General features: G+C 40.6%; 1 protein-coding gene across 3 annotated transcripts; it reads right to left on the minus strand.

Moving 5' to 3' along the window:
- Nucleotides 1-6,281: 6,281 nt before the first annotated feature.
- mgat1b (alpha-1,3-mannosyl-glycoprotein 2-beta-N-acetylglucosaminyltransferase b) lies at nucleotides 6,282-26,982 on the minus strand. Of its 3 annotated transcripts, none has more exons than XM_042506734.1 (3): nucleotides 26,244-26,982; nucleotides 17,084-18,345; nucleotides 6,282-9,273 (listed from the first exon to the last, which is right to left on the minus strand). In XM_042506734.1, the coding sequence occupies exons 2-3, from the start codon at nucleotides 17,945-17,947 to the stop codon at nucleotides 8,572-8,574; spliced, it is 1,566 nt and encodes a 521-aa protein (XP_042362668.1). In that variant the 5' UTR covers nucleotides 17,948-18,345; nucleotides 26,244-26,982; the 3' UTR covers nucleotides 6,282-8,571. The 3 variants fall into 3 exon arrangements, with proteins under 3 accessions (XP_042362668.1, XP_042362667.1, XP_042362669.1); XM_042506733.1 differs by lacking the exon at nucleotides 26,244-26,982 and adding an exon at nucleotides 25,541-25,742; XM_042506735.1 differs by lacking the exon at nucleotides 26,244-26,982 and adding an exon at nucleotides 24,052-24,102.

Here is a 26,982-nt window from a genome sequence, read left to right on the forward strand (position 1 = left end):
ATCTGTAACGTGTTTGTGAAACAGGGAACAGTGGAAATCTAACAGGATGTGAAGAGAGGAAGAGGACAGATAACTGCTGATCACAGCTCATACTGCAGGACGCACAACATGTCACTGCTGAGGGGATGCTCGTGGTTTGTTTTTTGCCCTCATAGTTCACTGAAACAGTTTCATTTGACCATGGTGTGGTGGAGTATAACAAAGATATTATTTATTATTATTTATTAAACTTCCCAGCATTATATAAAAATTAAAAGCTCCATCTTAAACAAACTTCAGATAAATTTAATTAATTTAATTTAATTCAGTTTTGCAGATAATAGATCAACCTCTCCTGACTGCAGGACTCTAACTTCAACTTCCTTGAAACTTCTGTGCTGTTAACTATTCAGGAAAAAAACAACTTTTGAGTAGGCTTACTTCTCCTATAGCTGCCAACAGCCTGCCAACATTCCCAGTTAGAGAAAGGGTGAAAATAAGGTCATGTGCTTGTGGCCCCAGGCCCCCAAAACATTACATCTGCCCCTAGTAGCTACTAATAACAAAGCTCAGTGCGAGCGGCTGGATGAGACATGGAGCGATGCATCTTGGTGTCTCTAAATAATTCATCCAAAGTCTGATTAAACCTGAAACTAAGACAAACTAGTCTGTAGAAGTCTAAATAGGTCACTTTCCACCTCTGCAAATTTGTCAATTTCAGACAGGTTGCTGTGAGGAGAAGCTGCGCTCCGTTTGTCTGTCTCACTGCGCTGTTGTCGGACCATCAGCTGTTTGATCCGCGATAATGAAACACCGTGGAAGCACATAGAGCTCTGTTGTCAAACACGCAGCTGTATTCTAGAGTCATTCACTGCATTTGTTTCGCCGCGGCGCCATTCTTATTATCATTGGCTGTTCATGTTGTCTGTCAAAGCATGGCTGGAATGGATCTATCGACATTCGATCGACTACATCTCATATTTAAATCAAGGAAAAGTTATTTCGCAATAGATGTTATTATTGTTTTTATCGCCCAGCCCTACTTTCACAATAAAATGTGTGAGCGTTTTTTGGACCACATACTATACTATGACATCTTTCATGATTTTTGGGCTTCCAACTACACTTTGTTGTTTTTCATGATTTTTGGATGACATACTATTCTATGTCATTTTTTTATGATTTTTGGATGTCATACTATACTATATTGTTTTTTTTTAACGATTTTTAGGCAACATACTCTACTATGTCATTTTTCTATTTCTGCATAACATACTATACTATGTCGTTTTTTTTAATGATTTTTGGACAACATACTATACTATATTGTTTTTCATGATTTTTGGTTGTCATGATATGCTATGCGGTTTTCATGATTTTTGGATGACGTACTACACTATATCACTTTTTATGATTTTTGGTCCACATACTATGTCATTGTTTATGATATTTGGACATCATTCTATACTATGACATTTTTTATGAATTTTGGACAACATACCATACTACACTGATTTTTTTAGGATTTTTGGACAACATATTATACAACGTCATTTTTCATGACTTTTGGTTGCCATAATACACTGTTGTTTTTTCTGATATTTTGATGACATACAATACTGTGTCGTGATTTTTGGGTGTCATACCATGTCGTTTTTCATGATTTTTGGACAACGCACTATACTATGACATTTTTATGAATTTTGGACAACATACTGTAGTTTGTTATTTCTTATGATTTTTGGACACCAATTTCAGGATTTTTGAAGCATAAATGTAATCGCCAGAAGTAAAAAGCTAATTTTAGGCTATAAACTACACTGCAGTTGTGTCGCCACCACTGCAAGGACATAAAAGTGTGTCTGTTGCGGCTTTATGTGATGACTTTCTGTTGTCTCATTTAGCCTCTTGTTAGCAATCCTGTTTTTAAAGATACATAAAAGCTTCACAGCCGGGTATTTACTGACATATTTTATGTTGTAGAACACAACGTGAAAGTCTCTTAAACTTCAGACATCTAACCAAAAACCCATCCAGAAAAACGACTGACTTTGAGACGAGGGAACCGTAGGTGCTAACATGCTAACTCATTTCCGGGTCTCATTACTTGGGTTCTACAATGTAGTTGTAGAACCCAATGTAGTAGAAGCAGAAGGCTCACAGGTTGTGTCCTGGTGCTTCTCGTATCTAACAGAGACAGACTTCCTGCCAGGCAACGCTTCAGGACACTTTGGGCCCTAAGCATGTGGCATTTCTAACCCAGCTGTGGCTCAGTTAGCGTCATAGCGTCACTGTTAGTCCTGAGTAAACCGCTGCAGTGACTCTGGAGCTGGGACGGTAGAACTGGACCAGGATGAGAGTGTGAGCTTCCATCTGTGCTGTTGTTCACTTTGATCAAAGTTTTCTCCAACAGGTCACATCCGCAAGGATGTCAGCATTACAGGACATGATTTTGCACCAAAGTAAGCCTCATTAGTAACGTGCCAGCTCACCATTAACCCTTTGAAACCTGGATCAACATCACTTTTCTTGTGCTGTGTGGACGCCTTTTCTAAGTATTTAATACTTTGAGCACTGAGCAAATTGGTTTGATTTCTGTTAAAATGTAAAAAGGCAAAGAGCAACTTGTTGTGAGAGCTACATTTATAATTATAACAATGCTGTAGGTGTTTTTTTTTTTTTCAAAAGAACATTTTTTAAGCTTGTTTTGGGGCCATTTCCTTGTTTGTTTGTGTTTTACATTTCTATTATTATTTTATTTCATTCCATTTATTTATTTTCCTACTTTTCAGGTAATCTTTTACTTTTTACTGATTTTTGAGTCATGTCTTCTGCAGCTGCTCATTGTCTTCTTCTCGTGTTTTTTTTTTTAAAGAAATCAAGACAATTTCCCCAGGTTTCAAGGGTTAACCAGCAAGATGCCTCGATGATTCATCATGTGACACGAGTCACTGCAAGAGTCCTGCGGGACACACAGCTGAGCGATTTTTGTCAATAAAAGAGTAACTCCTTCAGCGTGTGGGCAAATATCAAAATAGTTGATTTTATTTATACTGTATTAAAGTTATAAACACATCAGGCAGTGGTTTTACACATCACCATACAGACATGGGAATCAGTCAATCTTGTGGATAATCTCCCAAAGCTAATTACAGTACAGTGATAATCAGTCCTCGAGCCTCACCATAGCCGCACTGTTGCAGAAACAAAAACTGTAAAACAATCAGTGGTTTTTCAACAAACCGAAGCTGACCAAACCAGGGTTTGGATGTCAGATAAGTCCAGGTGTCCCTGTGTCAGGGCTTCAGAGCCATCATCAGTCAAATGTCAGACTCACAATGTTAAGATCTCATTTGCAGATTGAAAAGCTTGTTAGAAGTTCAACACTGTTAAATAATTTAAAATAACCTTATCATTTCATCCTTCTTATTAACAGTTTCCTTGGACAAACTTACTTTACTCACCTGCACAAAGCAATGAGGTGGAAATGTAGATTGTGGAAACCTCTGTTAGTACGAGGGAATTCCTTTCAACCATTGCACTAATGAGTCTGAACTGGGCCATGCACAAACAAATCATTACAGTACAAACAACTATACATGTGGGAACAGCCTGAACAGGAGATCAGTCATAAAGGCCACTCATCAGGTTGCCTACAGGTGTCTGAAAACCTGTCTGACAGCAGCAGCGAGGCAGCTGCCTTCACAACAGCATTAACACTCACACCTTTAACCCTTTGAAACTTGGTTCGACATCACTTTTCTTGTCGTGCATTCAGATGTCTTGCACAAGTTTAAACCTTTAAATCTGGAACTATGGCTTGATTTCATTCAAAAAGAAAGAGGTAGTGAGGAACTTGGTAAGAAATGCCCTGCAATTGCAAGAACTTAGTAGATTTAGAAATGTATTTTTTATGAAGCTAAGGAAAAAAATTACAGAAAACTACATTTATAATTATTATAACTATATTATTAAAATTACTTTTACAGAATTATTATTATGTTTCCTTGTTACTGTTTTTGGTTGAGATGTTTTTTTTAACTTCTCCATTTTTTGTTGTTGTTGAGTGACTTTTTTGGGCAAATTTTAAGGTAATTTCCTCGTATTTTTTTTTTTTTTCTATTTTTTTGCCAATTTCTGGGGCATGAGCTTATATGTTATATTATATATTACAGTTCCTCATTGCTTTCTTCCAAGGTTTTTAAAAGAAATCAAACCAGTTTGCTCAAGTTTTAAAGGGTTAAATGTGGTTCGACCTGCTTCATCTGAAGCACACAGAGGCCTTAAAGGGATAGTTTAATTTTTTTAAAGTGAGGTTGTATGAGGTTCTTAAACATAATCAGTGTATCAAATACAGTAGGTGTCAGTCAGCACGCTGCCAGTTTGGAGAAGCAGGCTGGAGTCTGACACTGAAGCTAAGCGATGTACTGCTGTGGAGGAGTCAGCAACAAAACATATTTTTGCTTAAAAAAAATTCCACTCCTTCCACTCCTTCCTCCATCAGTTAGTTCGTGTTACTGTGGGACTTTAGTGAATCCAACACATTTTAAATAGCAAAGTCACCCCATAACAAAAAATATCTGATGGAGGCAGCTGTGAACCAGTAGCTCCTGTATTCAGTGTATTTAGTCACTGTTTTTCTTAATGGAGTCCAGCTTTAACCATCCCTTTTCTAGTGGTGCTTTCAGACGCCTATCCTAAGTAGACCTTTGAACCCTGAGCAAATTGGTGGGATTTTTTTTTTTTTTTTCAAATATGGGAAAAAGGCAATGAGCTGGATAAAACATGATTGATAAATTTGCAATAAATTAGCAGATTTGGAAAATTAAAGAAAAAAATAAAGATTTTTATACTCAATTAGGTTACAAAATTATTATATCTTTTAAACATTTTTCCAGCTCATTTGTGGTTTTTTGTAATCATTTTCTTTCATTCTACATATTTTCAGGTAATTTTCTTGTATATTTTTAAATCAATTTCTTGCCAATTTTTCTTTTGTTACTCATTGCCTTATTTCTGTGTTTTTGAAAGTGAACAAAATGTTAAAGAGAATGATATGACAGCTTCATTTTGCGGTTGGAAATCATTGTCTGACATTAAAAATACTCTCAAAATCAATATCAGTTTAAGTGCATGCTATTTTCAAGTGGAACTTTTTTTAGGTGTCTAAAATACATTTTGTTGCTGATCCCTCCACAGCAGTACATCACTTAGCTTAAGTGTCAGACTCTAGTCTGCTTCTCCGAACTGGCAGCGTACCGACTGACATCTACTGTATGTGATATACACTTTCTATAAATAAGTACCTCATACACCTCCACACTGACATGACACTGTGAGATCACTTCTCTGCTTTGATTTGGTATGCACACGATGCTGTAACGGCCATGTTCAAAAACTGATCTTAGGACAGAAGTGCTTAGAATTCCAGAAAAACTCCACCCTAGACACTCTGCTACATCTCGCATACAGGGTTTTCAAAGGGTTTGGTGGTCTTAATTTCTGGAAACAACATCTTCCATTACTTCAACTTATTACTAAGTTCCCAACAAAACACAGTCCCGTTTGGAAATACAACAGTTCTGCCTTGAGTTCTGCTCTGGAGAAGCGACTAAAACCCTGATTCAGGACGGCCTCGGCACACACCATGGTCCCACTGATATTTCCTGAACACATGTCAGTGAATGTCCGTATGTACAGAACAGTTGTGTTTGTTTTGACCTATCTTTGTTCAGCTTTCTTTTCTCTGCCAAAATGCAGTTTGCTTGCCTTTTTTGTCCATTTGTCGGCAGAATTCAGGAAAATTACTGATTCAATCTCACAGTTCCTACAGCTAAAGGCAAGTTAGATTTAAGACGTAGTAAGACTTTTTCAGTGCTACTCTGAATGAAATTTAATACCAATTTTATAGGGGCTCAGTGAAGAAAACAAAAACATGAAAACACATCTGTTTTATGAAAAATTTGCCCCAAATATAGAAAACATAAAACATGAGTTGTGGTGCAGACAAGGGTAGACCAGAATAGGGGAAATACTTGGCATATGTTGGCAAGTTTTTTGGGGTGATATTGTTTTCTCACTTTGCATGTTTGCATTCCACTACCTTAATTCCCATCTTGCCATGCTTGAAAAACTTTTTGCATAAAATACACCAAGCCTCCTGCTATACATTGCCTTGTACCAGTTTCAGTAATCTGGTAAACCTTTAATAGTCATTTTTCATTGAATTTGCAATCCTCATGTCGTTTGGCTGTCCTAATCAGCGGGACAATAATGCGAGAGGCCTAAACTGTTTTTACATACTGAGAAAGGAAAAAAATAATTCATCAAGTCCTACTTTCCATGTCGTCATGTTTTTTAAGACTCGTGATGATTACGACCATTTAATACCAACTGAGGCCCTCATTCTACACTAATGACTTCACAGCCAGGGTGGCACAGTGGTGTCGTGGTTAGCACTGTTGCCTCACAGCAAGAGGGTCCCTGGTTTGATCCCAGGTTGAAACAGGGTTCGGTCCGTATGCAGGGGCCCTTCTGTGTGGAGTTTGCATGTTCTCCCTGTGCCTGTGTTGGTTTACTTGGTATTTTAACTTTGAGTTGGCGGCAAAAGCGAAAAATCTTGTACACTCACTATAAAATTCTCTATTTTCCTCAAAGACTTTCACTTTTTTGGATTTGGAGTCTGCATATAGCCCAACTGTGAAGACTTCAAACGGAAAAAGCCAAAGGCTATTTGACAGATATTTTTGTTGACAAAATGTTAAATATTGTTTGTTAAATGTTAAGAACATATGATCATATGATTTTTGTGCTAAAGCCACAGGGAGTCAGTGGAGAGAGGCTTAAGAGCTGCATGGGGCTCTGCGGCCGCAGGTTGCCGACCCCTGTTCTAAGCCCTCTGTAAAGCAGGCAGGTGTAAAATAACAAAACACATGATTTACTTTGACTGAGAAAAGTGCTTTCATTACAGTCAATATAAACCATGCAAAGAAGCTGGAGGATGTTGTCTGTGCTCCATTGCAGGAGTGTGCAGGGCTCTCAGTGCTGCCTTTACGAGACACATGCTGTATTACATTATAATATTATTATTATATAACAGCTCTGAATAAAACTGCTGTCTCCTTTCTATACTTTATAGCACTCAAGAGACCATAGACTTTATTAAGATGGACAACATGACAGTTCCCCCAAAGTGTAGATTTCAATCTGTTTCGCCCCCTGGTGACTGACTGCAGTATAGGTCTTAAAGCCCGCCCCTCCATGTTAGAGATTGTTTTTATGATAAGTTCCGTTTTAATGAGTTATTCAATTCTACAAAAAAAAGGGGGTTTTCGCCATAATTGACAGCTGTGACAGCCAATCCATGTGCCATGTGCTTGCATTCAATCGGGCTGCTTGTGATTGTTCGGACGGGTGTTTTGGTGGGAACTCCCCCACTGCGGATATCGCTACTGCGCAGACTTCGGCTTTGAATGATGTCACCAGCACATGATGGCAGCAGCCGTATCCGGGATATTTTGGCCTCACTGCATAGCAGTGGGAAATGGGGGCGCGTCATCCATCTTTTTACACAGTCTATACCAGAGACTAACAAAAAAATCTCACATGGTTTGTATTGACTCCAGTAGATGACATGTTTGAAGTCATGTTTGTGGTTATTTTGCACCTACCTGACACTTTATAGGATTCTTAAAACAATTAAGAGCCGCTCAGAGACTGAAGATGAGTGAGCTCAGAGTTTGCTGGTCCGTTGTGAGGACTACTGTAATTTGGGACACTGCTTCTGTTTCTTCTCTGTGTAAAATTGCTGTAGAGACCCTTCATGTTTAATGTAAACCCTGAGGGCTGTGATTTCAAAGAACGAGTGCAGTGCACACGACCTCTGAGTGCCACCTAACACTCTGTCAAACCGTTTTATTTTCCTTTCCACACAAATCTGCTTCTGATTAGTTTATAGACTTCAACATCAACATGATCCAAAGAGTTGGATCAGTTTCAACAGCTTCTAGCAAAATCTTTGCTAACTGAAGAGATAACCAAAGATTAATACATAACACTGTTTTCTCCCGAGTCTGCTTTTGTTTGGCCTCCAGTGAATCATCAGCACAGAAACTCAGGCTCTTTCTGTTAACAACTCAAGGAATTTGCTGCTACCAAACTTCATTTGCAGCTGCTGCAAACATCTGAATGTGATGTTTCATCTACATTTGGCCAGTTATTCACAAGAATAAAAAATACACCAAACAAAGTGGGCCCAGAAAGCAAGGCACATTGCCAGTAGCTGTTTTGAAACAGTGTCTAAATGTGGCATTTTCTTTTCCTAAAAGTTTGAACTGAAGTCTGTGTGGCTGTTGAACTTGCTGATCCTGAATGAGAACCCTATTTCAGAGGCTTTTCTAACGGGGAGGTTTGGGTGAACGCTTGGTCCCCCGCTCCACTCACGTGCAGCCTCCTCTGTGTTGCTTTCATTCTGTCATGAACCACTGCGTCTGCTTGTACTCTTTGGTCTGAGAGGGTGTTCCTCTGAGTAAGGCTCTCTCCCTCCTCAACACCATTCACATTGTTCAATCTGGATCACTCTGGATCAGTATCTCAGCTCCAGCTGACGTCATACTGCTTCCAGCCCTCTGGTGGAGCCAAGAACACCCTTCGACCCCGGTACAGGAAACTGACTACGCCTCTATAACCTGTACGAGGAACTCCGGATTTCAAGTCATCCATCACCCCCAGATTTCGAGCAAAGACTTTAAAACTGTCTCGGCTTGAGTACTCCACCCTGTATGGTCCAAGGCCTTTTAAGCTGCCCGCTTGCTGCAGGTCCTCGATCCTCACCAGAGGCGCGCTGTAAACCTCTTTTTTAAACTTTTCATCATACTTCTCTTTTAGCAAATAAGACAAATCCTGTTTGGTAAAAGGCACAAATTCTGTGTTAAGCTTAATGTAACGAAGGTACTGGTCAAAGAATTGACCTAAACTGACACCTTTCCGGCCAAAGGTGATGGTCCGGGAGATTTCGGGCCGGATGCAGGAGCGGTCCTTGCGCTGCTCCGGTTGACGCATCCAGTCATCCCAGAAGGCCGAGGGCCATTTTGGTTCAAGTTCGTCCCACATCTCCTTAAGCAGCATCCAGCCCAGACCGGGGAAGAAGTCTGTTCTGTAGAGCAGCTCAGCTTTGGATGGATCCACCAAGGCATCTCTGCCGTTGTCGTTCCACGCAGAAACACACCACAGGGTGGGGTCAGAGCGCAGGATCGGGTACAAGGCTCGGAAATACTCAAAGAAGTCCGGGGCCACCTTAAATAAAAGACAGAGAGGCACAAAGGTGAGCTGCTGCTACAGAGATATAGTCTAGTCAACAGAATCATTGACAGGTCAGTTTAACAGCTACAGCTCTGGCTTTATCCTCACTGTGGATGGTCTGCTTTCATTTATTAACCTTTGATTCAGGTGTCTCCACTTACCAAAGACCCTACAGGCCTTTAAAGAATAACTCCTCCTGTTGTCTCTCTTTTTCATAAAAAAAGGATGGTGATCCAGGCATCAAGGGTTAATAGCTGGGAACCCAGCAACATGCACAAATACAGTCAGATGTCCAGCTGTTAACTTGGTGAGCATTATTAATACTGATAGAAATGATGGACAAAACTTTGAATTGCTGGATTTTTGTGCATTGAAACTGACTTTTGGAGCAGTTAAGAGCAGCAGCCAAATGCTGATAACTCAGCTTGTTTTAAGACTTTGGACAAATACGGTTCCAAAGGTTTCCACACTCTTATCTATAATGGCTTCTTTGGAAGTAGGGCATGCCTTTTTGTTTTGCTGTCAGAACAGATCATGCTAACCTGAATCCTGATATTCTTCCTGGCATCAGAGCACTCTTTGTTTCTGTTTCCAGGATGATTTATTCTAATCTTGATTACATGAGTCAGTCAGTGGAAAACTCTGATGCTTTACTGAGTTCAAAGTGCCAGTATAAGTAATGTTAGAGTCCTGTATTTAAAATCTGACTCAAGAAGTGCAGCAGAATTATCAGCAACATGATGCAACGACATAATTCAAGTTTTTATTGGAGTCATATTAGTACACATCATATAGCACAGCATACTGAGATTTTCTTTCTTTTTTGTTTTTGTTTGAACAACAAAATTCAAGAGAGATAAAGTCTATGTTACAAAATCATTCATGCAAGCAACCACAACAACAATAGTAGTTTTTTTCCATCGACTTTTGAGTAATATTTTACTCAGTTTGGCTAGGGTCTGCCTTTCTCTTACTTAACACGCAACTCTCAGGCAGTTGCGGATAAGCACATTAGAAGGTCTTTCCTCCAACTAACTAAACACATTCTAAACAGCTCACCGAATGTTGATTCAAAACTTTTCCAAAACATGCTGTTGATTCCAAACCATTTTCAGGCCTGGAAAACTGTTTTTGTCTTCTAATTTTATAATTCTGCCAGGAATTTTATGACTGTGGGAACTCTGATAAATACACTGCCTCACTCTTGCTGTTGTATGAGTCTATAACTTGTTGTTGTTGTTTTTTTTTTATCCTGCAAAGTATATGTCTAATGCATCATGTTTTAGATGGTTATCATATCTTAATAATGCAGAAACTTAATCAGAGTATAGTAGAGTAAAAAGTTAAATAATTCCCTCTGAAATGTGGATAAGTTGATCTATAAAGTATCATAAAATGGCAATATTCACATAAAGTATAAATACTCAAAATTTTTTCCTTGTGTAAATGTATTTGGTTACTTTCTCCTGCCTGTGAAATATCAGAACAGCCCCTATCTTTAAAGCCTTGTTCAGAGAAGGAAATGTTTTTAAAAGACATCTGTATGTGGCGTGCTGGTGGAACAGGGCTGTAAGACACTGAGCGTGTCATTGCAACATCCCTGGTTGAAATCCAGCAGGAACCTTTGTTGCATGTCATCTCCATCTCTCTCTCCCCTCACTTCCTGTCATCTCTCTACTGTTATTAGCAAAAGGGAAGAATATACAAAAATACATTAAAAAAAATAAAAAAAAGTGCACTGGCTGAACATAGTAAACCTGTCCGAGGCGTCTACTGGCGGCCCTGTAGGGTTGTAGAGGTTAAATGACCTTTAACTGTGTAAACTTACAGAGAGATTAGCCAAAGCAAACAGGGAGAGGTGGTGCCTGGGTTGTCGGGAATAAAAAAGAGGAAGCAGCCAGAGGAGAACAGTTACATAAGTAAAGCCCGATTTTCCCTGCGCACTGGCAAAATAATTGCTGATTTACAGGGCACAGTTTCTCCCTCCAACTACTGGCTGAAGTCACTTTGAATTTCCTCTAACTTTTTTCCTGCTGCTGAGGCACTTTTCACCAAATGTTCACTCTGATGTGTTTTATCCACTGCTGGAAGGAGCAGTTTCACCCACTCAGTGACAATGTCTGTGTTCAGGGCCTCCACATATCATCCAATCAGCAGTTAAATGTACTAATTTCAACACGCAGACTGGGTTTACAGCTGCCCACTCATACTCTTTGCCCTCTCTTTCCAGTCTCTCTGTTATTGTTTCTGCTGCGATCCAAAACACACACACACAGCTACACACTTCAGTAAGACACATCTGCTGTGCAACACACTAACATGGGTTCAACACACTAACATAGGCTCAACACACTAACATGGGTTCAACACACTAACATAGGCTCAACACACTAACATGGGTTCAACACATTAACATTGGTACAACACACTATCATGGGTTCAACACAAACATGTGTTCAACACACTAACATAGGCTCAACACACTAACATGGGTTCAACACATTAACATTGGTACAACACACTATCATGGGTTCAACACAAACATGTGTTCAACACACTAACATGGGCACGACACACTGACATGGGTACGATACACTAACGTGTGTATGACACACTAATATGGGTACAACACACTAACATGGGTAAAACACACTAACACTGGCACTGGTTAGAGTGCAAAGATAGCACAAAGTCTTGAAGCTGTTGTGGGACATGCTGAGCAGAGCGTCCTCAGAGCAGCTCCAGTCATCATTAACCCATATTTGATTGGAAGCCATGTAATTAGACTTTTACCATGGAAAGACTGTCCAACCGCTTCAAACTTGCCGCACCTACCAGAAGACGCACAATTACAACCTCCTGCTGTGTTTACAGGTTCTGTTTAAACCCTCTGACTTTGACTTCACTTTTCCAGTCCTGCTGGAGATCCAGGGGGAACCAGTCAGGTCTGGATTCTGTGCACAGTATGTGCACAAACAAACACATGTAAAAGTGGCAATATTTCCATCTGATGGGACGGTGAGTCATAAAAGCATAGGCTCATGTTGGAATCTGTCACTCACTGTAAAACATCTTATAGCTGCGATGAACAAACAGAAAGAATACATTACAGAGTCAGGATGTGCATACAGATGGTTTCATGGACTGTAAAGCTATGTGAGGTCAGGAGCTACCTTCACACAAATCTGTTACACTGGCCTGCGGCACTCAGTTACAGCGCTCTACTGCTGGACCAGTCTAAGGGAGCCAAAGGGCCAGTGTGTAGAATTTAAGGGGATATATAGGCAGAAGTGTAGTATGTTTTCTTTAATATTTTATCAGCTGATAAAAAGAGCTGCTGAGTTCTCCTTATCTTAGAATGGGCTGTTTATATCTACATTGGGAGCAGGTCTTTGTTAATAGAGATGGCAGTGTTGCACTGCCATGTTTCTGCAGTAGCCCAGAATGGTCAAACCAAACAGTCAGTTTGTTTACATGCATAGTTCAGTGGGGCTACGGTCATAGCTCCATTAAGCCACTTAATGTGACTACTAGCCTTGTCTCAGTATACAAGCAACGGGAGAGAATCCATTTATTGATGAGGTCTGTCCGACTGCTCCACAGCAGGTGGAGATATGCCATCTTTCAGCTAGTTGGAAAAAAAAAGTCTATGTCTATGATATAGACCCACATCAGCAAAACTGTTTAAATACATAAACTTCGGAGTAGAATATCACTACATCACATACATATAATAAAACGGCGCTTAGCAAACTCTGCATTCATTGATTAGTTTGACGCCACATAAAAAAAAATATCTGTTGAAGTGTAGCCTTTGCTAAATTTAGAATATTTTCAGCGCTTTACCTTGCTGTAAGACAGCTCTTACTGAAGCCCTTAGATCAAAAACACCAGACTCCTCAGCTGCTACTCTACTGCTGCCTCCATCAGCTGTTGTGGAAGGTAAAGAGGAGACAAGATTCAAACTTGGTGAACACTTAAACTGATATCAATTTTTTTAGGTGGCTAAAATAAAGGACATCGCTTAGCTTCTGTGTCTGTGCTGTGGGGCTGTACTTAATTTATCAGAGGAGGGGGGTTGCTGTGGTGTGACTTTTTCATTTGAATTAAATATAAAACAATCCCTTTTCAAGTTGTATGTCCCTCACCTAAGCCAAAATTAAAGAAAAAAGTCCCTCCTCAGTGCCCACATGTTTTAAAATGTCTGACCCATTTTGTACCACTCCTTCCTCCCTCACAGGTAACGAACAGTCCCTATCCCTAACCACTGAGGGAGGCCAGCACAGTGACTATGTGCACGTGAGGAACACCTAGTCCAATTAAAGTCAGACTGAGGTGTGCACATGACTGAGCTCATCTTCCAAACGCCTTATCTGGGTGTGTTAGTCTGATTTGAGAAATTTGATTTATTTTAATTTCAGTTGGACTAACACGTTTACATGTATTTCAAAAGTCCAGTTTTTGTTGGACTAATACAATAACTTCTTCTAACATTATGTAAACGTACTGGCTCCAGATTTGGCCATTAGCATTTTTGCATCAGTCAGCGTAGTAAAAAGTCAAACTGCAATGAGCAGCGCCGGAGTTACACTTTTTGTAGCGTGAAAGTGCTTTATTCAGTGTTTCTAGGGGTTTTAATCTCTGGCTCCATTTGTTTTTGAGAGGAGGTGACCTGCATGGATAATTCAGCTTTCGGTGAAACCTCCTGATATCTGGATCTTCAGTTATCGCAGAAAAAAAGTGACTTTACAGAATGCTACTTTACAGTTGGCTGAACTGCTTTAATGTGATTAAATTAAAGGTTTAACATTAACACTATTATTAACCCATTATTATTTACCCATCATTATGGTGGGTTGTTGAGAAAAATGGATACAATTTGTGTTGAGAAGTGTGAGGATATGATTAGCCTAGCTTAGCATAAGGACTGTAAGAGTAGGGAAAAAACTAGCTCCATCTTAAGTACAGAAATACACCTACCTACTCCTACAGCTCACCTATAAACCACATCCTGACTCTGAGCTCCGGAATAAGATACAGACATGAGACTGATGTCAATCTGAACACTTCACTCACAGACAGATGTGAATAAGTGCATCTATTAGAATGTTGACCTGCTGAACAGCTACATCCAGGCAATCTGTTTTTGACAACATATAATAGTTCCATGAAACAAAGAGGTCTGAGAGGAGACAGCAGCCTTTAACAGGACACTGAGCCTTTCTGCTGTGGATTGTTTGAACGTTTTCTCAGCGCAGTGCTTTAAAATGCTTTGTTAATGGGCTGGTCTAGACTGAGGCAGTGTCCATACATCAGCAGCAGGGACACAAAGTACCATCTTAACAATGTCTTTTAGTTAACATGAATGAGAGGTGGGGATGTAGGTGTCAGTTTACAATAACACCCCCAACATTATCAGCAGCCCTCTCTAAAGGCTCAACCATAAAAGGCCTGTGAGGAGGTGAGTGAAACTCCCCACTGCAGGATCTCTGAACTTAAACTAAAGCAACCTCGTCTAATTTTACGTGCAGTTTCAGATTTTCATGGTATATACATAACCGTCTTAGGAAATATTGCGGAATCACACTATCACAGTATTACAGAATCATTATTGTCATCAGTTTCAATGACCCTTAAATCATAGTTGTTAAATCATAGCTGTGTTGTGTTTTTCCAATACCATAGATAAGTAAATGTACACGGTCTGATATAAACTGGTATACTGTTGCAACCCTAATGTGCATTAACAAAAATCCACCAAAATGTGGTTTTGGAAACTACTGCCAATATCTAAAGTGGAAACTTAAGACAAGACACAGATGTTCAACAGCTGTCTCACCACTGTCAGCGTTTTGTTTTTGTTTTTTTCTATTCGTGGGCAGCTTCTCCATTTTCTGGGCACATTGCATTGTAGGACAGTGGTGTTTGCCGACAATGCCATCACAAATCAATGTACACTCAAGGAAATTTAAAATGAGCCTCTGTAAATTCTACTATAAATAACCATGTCGTTAATTTGTTAAAAATGTGGATACATTATATGGCAACCGGTAAATGGAAAAAGTCACTGGCCAAGCATAGTTTACCAGCTGAAATATTGAATTGCTTTTCTGGCTTACATATTTGTCTCAGCACATTTCATGGCGATATTAAGGTATTGTGCTGAATGCAAACATCTTGAAGCAGCAATGACAAGATGATTACAGTTAATCAATTTAAGCCTAAATAAAACAAAAAGTCTTGATCTCAAAAATCTACTGCAGTATTTGCTGTTAAATGTACATAAGGATCAAATCTTTGAAGGTTTTGTGAACCTGTCAGATGCTTAATCATTTTAATCAACTTTAACCTCCTCTTCAGACTTCTCACCCTCTACCAAAGAGAGAGAGAGAGCGAGAGAGAGTGAGTGTGAGTGTGTGTGTGTGTGTGTGTTTGTGCATGTGTGTGTAAAACTCTGCCAACCGTCCAAAACCAGGCCAACCACACTGTAACATGTGCTGCAAGAGATCTACAGATAAGGCTATGGCAGAATTTCCCCAGATCAAAGCTGGCAGTATAGCAGGTCCAAGAGGTGAACCACAGCTGATCTCACTGTGAATGGATGGAGCCCATTCCATACCCTACCATACCATCGTTTTTGATATTTGTTGTAGATGTGAAACTCTTATTGAGCTTTCTAATTTTCAAACATATTCATAAAAATTAATAAAATGAGGACTTTGATGCTATTATTAAAAAAGGGGGTGTGTTTTTAACTTTGGTGAGTGTGGTTTGCATCATTAGGTGGGTTTCCATTACAGATTTGTGCAAAGTTTAAGCAATAATGTCAATAATGTCAAAATGTCAATAAAACACAATTGTGAGATGACTGTGTTTCCATTGACTGATGTTGTGCAACTTCTCCTCTGGTGATAACATTCCAAGAAGCATGGTGATGAATGTTCGAAACATTCGCAGCTTCATTTCTATTGCAGCCACCACACAAGCCATCGTTATTTACAATCCAAGGCCACTTAGGCGTGTTATGGAGCCATAATGGAAAGGCCAGCCTCTTATACATGGGAGCAACCGCGTATGAGGTATTTCTGGGAGCTGATAGTCCAGGATTTCACAGAGGAATTGTGGATTCAAAACTTCCAGATGATCCACTCAACTTTTGAAGTTATGTGATGCAATAACACTTCTTGTAGCTCCTCATGAGGGAGCCAGTTCCTACTGACAAGAACATAGCCATAGCATCACATGAGCTAGAAAAGCCAAAAAAGTGTTTCCACTGACTGTATAATATGGCTTTTTCAAATTGCCTGAAATATCACCTCATGCGAGTGTAAAACATTTTTGCAAGTTTTTTTCAAGACTGATGTGTTTCCATTAGGCATACTTTATATTCGCAATTTCAATTTGTGCAATTTGAGAGTTACTGGAAACCCACCTATAATTCAGTCATTCATTCCCAAAACCTGACTTTGTTCCTCACTCCAACCAACAAATCTCTTTGTGCTAGACAGCAGGAAAACATCTCCCAACTGCTCACTGCTAGCTATGTGCCTCTTTCTTAAAACATCACCTTCCTTGACTTCTCTCCACTCAACTTGATGACTGGCAGGAAACACCTGCTGATGGGGCACTGAACTGCATCATGCACCACTGCCTGTATCAACCGCTGGACCCACCATACAGACCTCTGCTGTTTCTTTACTGTCAAACTATCAAATCAAAGAAAAAAGCGAGCTATCAAAGGGGACAATGCCTGCTGTGATGTGTGCTAATGTTCAGAGAATGAGGCAACAGTGGGAGCACTCACCTCCAGGTCGTCCTCCACTATGACCACAGTGGACTGGGAGAACGTGTTGAACACTTGATTGAGTGCCCAGTGATAATGTCTGGAAATTTTGTAGTAGCCCTGGAACTTCCTGTGCTCTGGTCGGACCCTGATGTCCGACAGGTCCGGTTGGCTAATGTGCGTCACTTGATCTCCATATGAGCCAATGACACGAGCTGTCTCAGCGTGGCCGCAGTCCTGGCTGACAATGATTGGATAGAGTTCTTTAGAAGGCCGGTATTGTATTAGTCTGTCGAGGCTCCTTTTTACCGTCACTCTGTCACAAGCAATAACTAGAATGGGTATGATGACTTCTGGACTGGCTGTGGAAGAGGTCAATTTGTGCTTCTCATCAGTCTCTTCCTTTATTTCCACAGCCTGCTGCTGTTCTGACTTAGAGTCTGGAGCTACTGTAGCAGCAGGCTTTGGTGTGTGTTTTACCTGGTCCCCATCATCCACACTGTTCCCCACAGGCAGTAGAGCCTTCTGTGGCTGGTGAACAACCTCTTGTTTGATTTCTTTCGTATCCTCCGTTTCTCTTTTCCCGACGTCTTTCTGCCGAGCCCACACTGCTCTGTGACTTTCAATCTGCTTCAGGAGCTTTTTCTGGGTCTCCAGCTGAACTTCAACCTCCTCTGCCAGCCGGATCACCTCCCCGGCCAAGTTGACCCGACCTCCTTTCCCTCTGCCCACGCCCCACTCCTCCTTTCCTCCTGGTTCGGCTCCACCACCTTCTCCGAGGCGGCCGATGGGAGGACGACCCCAAAGATACAGTAGAAGCAAAGCATTCCAGGCGACAAACAGGAAAGCACCGCATAGTATCAGAGAACCTTTCTTGCGAACCATGGCCCAATGACACTAGGGAAGGGATGGGGGAAAGGCTGCAGGTAGGGAATCAGTGATAAAACCAGAGTGAGAATCCTATAGACTGTCGTGGCAATCTCACATGGGCACCAAGCTGATATCCAGTCGCATTATTTTTTCACACAAGTTTTTCAGATTTGAGCGTCATCCTATCTTTTGGTCAGGAGGGCATCAGGAGGAGGACTGTCCAGTTTAAAGACGATTCACATGTTCCCACTGTGTAATGCATGCATTCCGGGAAATCCCATACAGACAGGGAGATGAGCTGAGACAGGACACGCAGAGTCAAACACGGGGAGGTTAAAGTGAAAAAAAGGGGGAAAGTGGGGTCACTTTGGGTTGAGGGAGCGTGACTCCTCAGATCTTATCCTTCAGACATCCTGAAAACAAAGAGGAAGAACACGTCATCAGCAGAATGAATGGTCTTCAACTTTAAATAATGGAAAGCCTCTTTCAGTCGTGTACATGTCTGTAAAATTCTGCACAAGTGTGAATAAATGCACCAACAAGGTCATGATGTTCTTATGTATGACTCATTTTTGTAGGATGTGCAAACGAGTCAAAAGAGAGTTTAAAGGAGGGCTAATGCTATGTAATTACATTTTTTTCCAGCACAGAGAAGGTAATTTTTTAATGGTTTTTTTTGTTGTTGCTTTTTTGGCTTTATTTGACAGGACAGCTTCAGCATGAAATTGGGAGAGAGGGGGGGATAACCTGTAGCCAAGAGCTGGAGTTGGAATCAAACCTGCGGCCGCTGCAGCAAAGCCATGGCCTTTGTTAATGGGATGCCCGTTTTTTAAACATCTTTCAAAGTGAGGACATTAATCATTTCAAACAATTAACAACATTTAACAGACCACACCAGAACACAGGGCACAGATTATGGAGTAAATTATTGATTGGCTGAATTTTACCCAGGTGGAGCTTTTTAACATTACAGTCGATGGAGCATCCAGTGGCTCAGTTAGTAGAGCGGCGGCCTCATGTACAGAGGCTATGTTCTTGCCACAGCAGCCGCTGGTTTGATTCCAGCCTCAGCCCTTTGCTGCATGTCGTCCCCTCTTTCTATCCCCATTTCACGCTTAAACTGTCCTGTCCGAATCATCTTAAAATATACAAAAAAACATTACAAACTGTAGAATGTCACATTTTGTTGGGTCAAGTTGTCAGGGAACAGCAGGCTCTCTCTCACCTGATGCTAACTCTATTGCAGTGTCTGCCTCATGTGCACTGTATTCTTCACGTCCATCACTGTTTACTGTCAGGTAGGCGTGTTTTATCCTTGCTGACCTCACTGTTGCCCTTGGACCAGCAAAGATTAATTATCGTTTTTTATGATAATGTTGGCTCTGATGCAGACAATATCATGATGTAAGCTTCTTTTTTTTTTTTAAGTAATAAACTAGAATTTGTGCCTCGTGGTTGTATGCCTCTGCACACCAGTCAGGTTTCTCATACACTTTACATCCGTGTCTGTGAAAACATAGATGCTTCACACACACATCTTCCCCTCAACAGCACAGCAGATCTTTACAATCAGCACAGTTTACAGATTAGTTTAACAAACTCAGTATCTGACAGGTCCCCTGCTGTTCCTGAGACATGATGCTGAGTAATGGCCAGAGAAGTGTTTTTGCAGAACATTGACATCATAGTGATGGCCTTTGATGTTTATATAAAATGTCATCACTTCATCATTATATCCTATAATACGGTGTTGTCATAATCAGGGTATAAATTCTTGAGTTATGGCCAAAAACATGTTCTGTGAGGTCGCAGCAACCTTTGAACTTTGACCAACAACGTCTGATCAGTTCAATCGTGAATCCAAGTGGACGTTTTCACCAAATTTGATCATGCCATATCACCTTCATGAGAATGGGACATACGGACAAACCAACAACTCGAAAATATAATGCAACAGATATCATCAGAATGAAATAGGTAGAATAAGAAAACTAGCAGAGGCGACTGCAACAGGCAGGTATTAAAATATGTCATGTGTCCAGCTGTCCGTAGCACCAATTATCAAAAATTGTTGAGTATAAAAAGCCGGCATTGTGTGTCCACACAGATTCACCACCTGGTTTTCTTATTCTGGGATCAGATAGTCTCCGATTTCATTCAGGGGGTTACCAGTTTTAGACTGTATTTTATTTAGGCAAATTTCCATGTAGCATCTTAAGCTTTAATAAAATTGAACATTTAAGAACTTTGGCTTTTTTTAGTAATCAGACAGGGCTCTTGTAGATATTTATTTTTCTCTAAGAAAGGTTAGGAAAAAAAACTATCCTAAGGTATCGAGGTATCATATCTGCAATAGTATCAGAAAAATCTGACAAATACTTAGCTTCATATGACAGTGTATTAGCACACTGCAACAATCTCTCACTGCATACATTCTCCACTAACGCCCACACTCTGAAGATGTTTCAGATCAAACGGGCATTGTAGCTCTCTCTGCTGATGGTACTGGCAGGCTTCAAATTCAACTATTTTTCCATTGCAGAGACCAAATCCAAAAATCCACTCCTTTATCACAGAGACAGATCCAGCGGTGTTACATTCCTCTTCAGAAACAGATAAAAGTGGAGTGACATGGAATTTCTGATGCTTGCGACCCTGAACAGGGACTTTCTCTGACATGTCAGATGGGCCAACAGGACGTCCTGTTCATCTCCATATGAGGGTCAGTGTGAGACGCAGCAACATGTGAACAAAGATATGAAATGTCCAAAAGAGCCTTGTACTGATCACCAGAATTTTTGGGAAAGAGAAATACTTTTTCAGTTTGTCTGACTGTTTGCTTTGTTTCTTTAGAACATTTTAACAGTTCAGGCTGTGTTAGTAATCATGATCTTCTGTTCTCCACTGAAGGCAATAATGGGTGATTGCTGTTATCTTGTTACTTGTGGCAGCAGCAAAATTGAAGTCACTGGAAATGTTTTTAAATATTGACACAATTTCCCCTCTAAAAAAGAAACTATGACAGGATCAGTGAGTGTTAACAAAATCGTAATCAAAAATCTTAATTCAACAGTGCTCAGAATCTAGATGACCAAATTAGCTATTGGCAGATGTGGTTGTAAAGACCTAATAACAACATTTTTGTCCTAAAGCCTAAATTTGTAGTTTCAGGCAACCAGCCTTTTTATCAGCAAATAATAGAATTTGGGTAGTGTGTAATATTTCATACCTTCATGAAATTTTACCAGGGTATACACTTTATGATGGCTTAAGTGTGCTGTGCTAACCCCCACCAGCTTTGAGCATGCTACTAACTTTCAGCTTCTCACACTAATAAATACACAATAGAAACCCACAAAATGTTCAGAAAAGCACATATTAATTCAATTCATATGAATTCAACTTTCTCTCATTCACGGAAGACTGATGAGGATAGTTTGCTTGTTGAACTCACCATCAGACATACTTCATCCATTCTCAATAGAAACAAAATAAAACTTACTCTAACTGTCTTGGTTCCTCTTGCTAGTTAACAAGTCCTCTTTTCCAACAATCACCAGCTCAAGTTTGGTCAAAATAAATCCTTAATTTACCTAGTTTTTTGTAAAAAGTGTTTTTCCCCACACTCTCTCTCTGCCTGCTGGCTGCCAGCTGTTTACAGTCCTGTAACTTCTCTATCCATCACTAGGTGTCGCTGTCTTTCAGCTCAGCTGCTTGTTCACTAGTAGAGACCAGACACTGAGCTCTGGTGGTGTATGCTGTGCACTATGTGTAATACCTTCACCTCCTACAAAAATACCTTCAGGATTCTCTGCCCTTCTATACTGTAATACCCTGATACAGAACAGCATTTCAGATTTCATATATCGTAGCTATATTACAACCAGTAAAAGAATGGTCAAGCCAAAAAACTCAATCTAGAGTGGAAACCGTGAGTCATCATCAGTCAAATTACACAAATTGGTGAAGTGATTCACTGTTAAAGTCATCAGTCAAGCCAACATGCCAAGCATCCTCTGGTTGCAGCTCCTCCAACTGTAAACTGAATGTCTTTGTGTTATGAACGGTGGATCGGACAAAATGAGACATGAAGAAATCACTTTGGGCTCTGGGAAACAAATTCTTATTTGCTCATGAAACGGAATTAGACAGAGGGGACAATAGTTTTGCTGTCCCCGAACCACTAAAGCATAGAAAGAGCAGGTTGGACAACTAAAGTGAAGAAGACATCAGTAGAGATTTCTTTCAACTGTCTTGAAGAGGTTGAAAGTAATATTCCTGTCAGCCCTCTGCACTTAGCTGCACATTATGGTCCCAAATGGTTAAAACAAATGCTGTTTGACCCGAACTTTGTTTCTGTTGTGACATGAGCACAAATGGGTCACAGCGATCTCTAAAAGCTTGTTCATACATCAGTAAGTTCTGTAGCAATGTTAGTGGTTCACCTGAGAAAAGAGAAGAGATGAACATTTATGTTGTAATTCATATACAGCTAGGGGAGAGAATCTTCTAAATGCGATGGTGGATGGACATATGAAAGCTGGTTTGTAAACTGCTGCACCAAAACACCAAGTCAAATTCCTTGTGTATGGAATGTACTGCAATAATGTAATGTAATGTAATGTAATGCAATAAATTCTTATTCTGATTCTGAGAGCTGGATAGTGGGAATATCACAGTGAGGTGGACTTAAGTAGCTTTAATCTAAAACCTGATGAAGTGGATTAAAATATCTTACACAGAATATTGCATTAGTTTGCCACATGCTTATTTTCTGACACTGTGAAAAACAATGTTAATGAGAACAACGAGCAGAGACTGGATCAGAGGGCAGACCATGACTATTCTTAAACACCACACACTAGGCCTGGGTGGTATCACCTACACCAGGATATTTGGAAATCTTGAGTTAGTTTTTCAATACAGTTATAAATACAAGCACTCCTCTTTATATTATCAACTCGCTGTATGTAGTGGACAGCACGCACCAGCTGAGCTGAAAGACACAGCGACACTTTGTGGTGGAGGGAGAAGTTACAGGACTGTAAATAGCAGGCGGCCAGCAGGCAGAGAGAGAACGTGGGGAATAACAACATGTTTTTTACATCTAACTTGGTGTATTAAGGATTTATTTGGACCAAACCAGAGTTGGCAACTGTTGGAACAGTGGACTTGTTAACTAATTTACTAGCAAGAGGAACCATGACAGTTTGGGTGAGTTTTATTTTGTTTCTGTCGAGTCTGAATGAAGTGTGTTTCATGATGAGTTAACAGGGTAATTTAGCCTCTACAATCTTCTGTAAAAGAGAGAATGCTGAATTCAAAAGGTGTACAGTTGTATTTCCCTGTTTAATAAGGGAAATAGGTGTGAGAATATTACTTTTCTTTACATTGTGTAACCTACCATGCACTGTGTAATAATGTCTCCCAACTCTCAACACTCACTGTCCAACAGTGGAACACATTCAGTCCAGCTTGGTCCAGCTGACACACACAATTCACATTTGTCATCTGCTGAATTATAATTTGTGTCCCCACCTGAAGTGAAATTATTAGAAAGGCTTGTGAAAGGTGTCTCATAAACAACTTCTGCAGAACAGATCAATCATACATGTCAATGAACAGCCAAACTGCATTCTATTCACCACATCACTGGTTAGTTCCCTTGACTGGACCAGATAATATTAATGTGATCAAAGATATTTTGATCTAATGACCATTGTGAACACTGAGCTACCTAAAAATGCTTTATATTAACTCTTGCTTCATCACAAACCCCTTTGAGTGCATTCTAAACACCAACTCATGTCTGTACATATAGCAGCATGTACACAGCATGTGTCACATCTGATTTCCCCCTGGAACCTGTACATGCTGGCTGTGCTGGTTGTTGTAGAGATAGTGGGAGTACACTGCACACATACAAACATTTCTAGCTGAATCACTGTATGGAGGAATTTCACAAATCAGTATGTCAAAATCTGAGCTACCTGAAAAACTAGATTCCCCTGAAGGGAAAGGAGAAGACTTTTATTATTCAGCTGAACTGATTCTTGAAATTAGTTTTCTTTTTAGTGTCTGACTATACCTGAGATTAGGCTGTACAAAGTCCAACTTACCATGAACAAAAAGGCTCCAGTGCATATGTTGAAATGCTGACAGAGTTCTCCAGTCCAAGAAAATTACAAGAGTGTCAACAGTGTGCACACTGAGGGACGGACAAAAGGAGTGAGCGAGTTAGGGATGAAGGTCACCCCGACTCCCCCACAGCTCCTCAGCATTAGAAAAGCCTAAACCAATTAGTGCTGATAAATATAGGCCTGCAATAATCTTGTAAGGATGGATGTTTGACTACAAGGAACAAGCGCTCTGATTAGCAACAGATCTTTGGCTGTGCTTCACTGCTCTGCAGGCTATTAACATGTCACACCTGTTTATCTCTATATTACCATTACCAAACAAATAACCCTCACACCCATATTCCACGTGTCCCCCTACTGACACACAGAAGATGTTTGAAAACAGCTTATAGAGCAGTCACATGTTATGGTGATGATGGCTGTGGACAGATTCCAAAGGAATCCAAATCCAACACACTACAGCAAACATGACTGGCACACTGAGCAGATTTATTCCTGAACTCTTTTATATGTGTCAGAGGCAAAAAAATAATAATCAAGATTGTTAAAAATGTATTAAAAAACAGATGTTAAAACACTTGTTCAAGGTTTTCCCTGAGATACCGATATTGTTATCAAATACTTGTGACAACAATATGTCATGGATGCAATTTTATATTTTTAAGTCATACAATAAACTTTGTCAAAAAAGACATCAGTTCACTGAAACAGTAAACTTCATTGGGAGTTTGAGCATTCTAAATGTATCTAAGCATCTTTTTTCTGCATTATGATCTATTAAAAAAAATACACTGTTCATATCGTGTATACTGGAAAACTTATAAAATAACGATGTATCCCTGATGGGCAAATATCTATTGATTAAATTGGCTGCCTGATATATCGTCAGGGCTCTGACAGAAGCATCTTTCTGTGTGATGCAATTTAATTCAACAGAAACACAGAATACATTCTCAAAAATGACCAGAAATATGAATCCACGTCTCTCTGAAACAGTGTTAACAAAAACTAGACTTCCATGAAGTTACAGTTTACTGCACTGTGGTTTTACACTGCATTAGTTTTAGCTCTGTGGGTATTTCGAGTATTTCACTTGAGTTTTTAAAGAGTTCATGAACTCAAATTACTTAAATGATCATTTTGACAGATAAAGTATAAACAAAAACCCTCTGAAGCAATCTAAGATAACATTTTTATCATGAAAATACAAAAAACTGCATAGAGATAAACACGCACACACTCTTTTGCACGCACACACACACGCACACCACATTAGGCAACACTGGCTCAATGAAACTAGAACAGTAGGATGAATTTGAGAGGGAAAGAAAAAGAGTCAGACACGATCAGGGTACTTTAAGTCCTCTAAGTGAGCAGAGACAGGAAAACCAGACGTCTAATGAGATTATGCACCAAACAACAAGTGAGCTCTAGAGCTGATGAATACAAAGTGGAAAAGTCACCGTACCTGAACTCGGAGCAGCCTACAGATCTGTCATGCCCCCCCCCCTTCAACTGGACTAAGTGAAGTTTTGTAGACTGTGAACAGAATGGAAGGATGGGCAGAGGGAGGGAACTGTTGCTCCTCTCACAAATTGTACCAGCTGAAACTCTACTCTTGTGTTAACCCCCTCCTCCTGCCGTCAGACAACGTGGAGCTGACTGGTAGGAGGACAGAGAGAAGCCTGCTGCGGCAGCAGCTAGAGAAGCATCCAGCCACAGCTTCACAGGAGCACCCTGTGGGACGGCTGGAGGACTGGCAGGACTGGCCGCCTACACTGCAAATATTAAATACTATTAACTTCCAACTGCTTTAGTGTCCACAGTGCAAACAGCAGGTCACCGGCGGTGCAGCTGTCCGCTGTGTTGACATGAAGCCCAGCTGTTACATTCCTTAGTGAAGCTGTTTAACACCTAACTATCTGCTGGCTTACTTACAACAGAGCAGTGTGTATGTTTACTGCACCAGGGACACAGCCGCTGTGTATTTCCTCTGCTGTAGTTTAATCGGGACATTAAGTGTCTTATAACAAGCTAACCTGTTCTGCTGGCATGCTGTTAGCTAGCTAGCAGGCTAACGCCGAGCAGCAGCACAGAAGGTTTTCTATTCCCGAGCAGTCTTGATCGGAGCCATGCGCGGACAGTTAGCAGCTGCAGACACTCTCACTCACCTCTCACATGCCGCTGTGAACCAGTCGGTATGACTTGCACCGTGAAAGCAAATGAAGCTCACATGAAGTCGCAGCACGGACCGGCTAGCTGGCTAGCTAGCTGCCGTTAGCTAGCGGAGCCACCGTTATGTTTGCTTCGGTGTCACATTCACAGCACATCTCTGCACTGCTCCTTAGCGGCTCCACTGCTGCCCGCTCCTCCACCTCTGCTTCCCATCATCCCTCCGGCTCCCCTCCTCTATCCAACCCCAGGAGCTGTTGCTGGCAGCAGGCTGCAGAGTCTGCTCAGATCCGACCGTCACACTGCCACCGGCTTGTCCGTCCACAGTGACATTTTTCAGCTAGCAGTCATCTCCTCTGCCCTGCTCCAGTCTCTGCGCTCCGGCTGGCAGCTGGCTCTACCACAGGCTCCCTCAGCTCAGGGATGATGACGGCATTTTTCATTTGGCCATACAAAACTACACTTCCGGATTATTGACTCGTTTAGGGTCGAGTTGACCCGAGCCGGGTCATCTGCCCAACAATTTCCCCTCTCTATCAGAATAATGACACATTCTTTTTTATCTCCCTTATCAACAATCTCGGGCACCAACATCCAAAATCTGTTTTCTGTGTGGATATAAAGGCTCATTTCACTGAAGTACTGCACGTCCATACAATTTAATGAATGGTCGAAACTGAAGCAGCAGAGGCTGCGGTGTGAGGCAAAGTAGAAAAACAATGGATCCTACACTATACT

The sequence above is a fragment of the Plectropomus leopardus genome, chromosome 18, assembly GCF_008729295.1.
Source record: "Plectropomus leopardus isolate mb chromosome 18, YSFRI_Pleo_2.0, whole genome shotgun sequence".
Lineage (NCBI taxonomy): Eukaryota > Metazoa > Chordata > Actinopteri > Perciformes > Serranidae > Plectropomus > Plectropomus leopardus.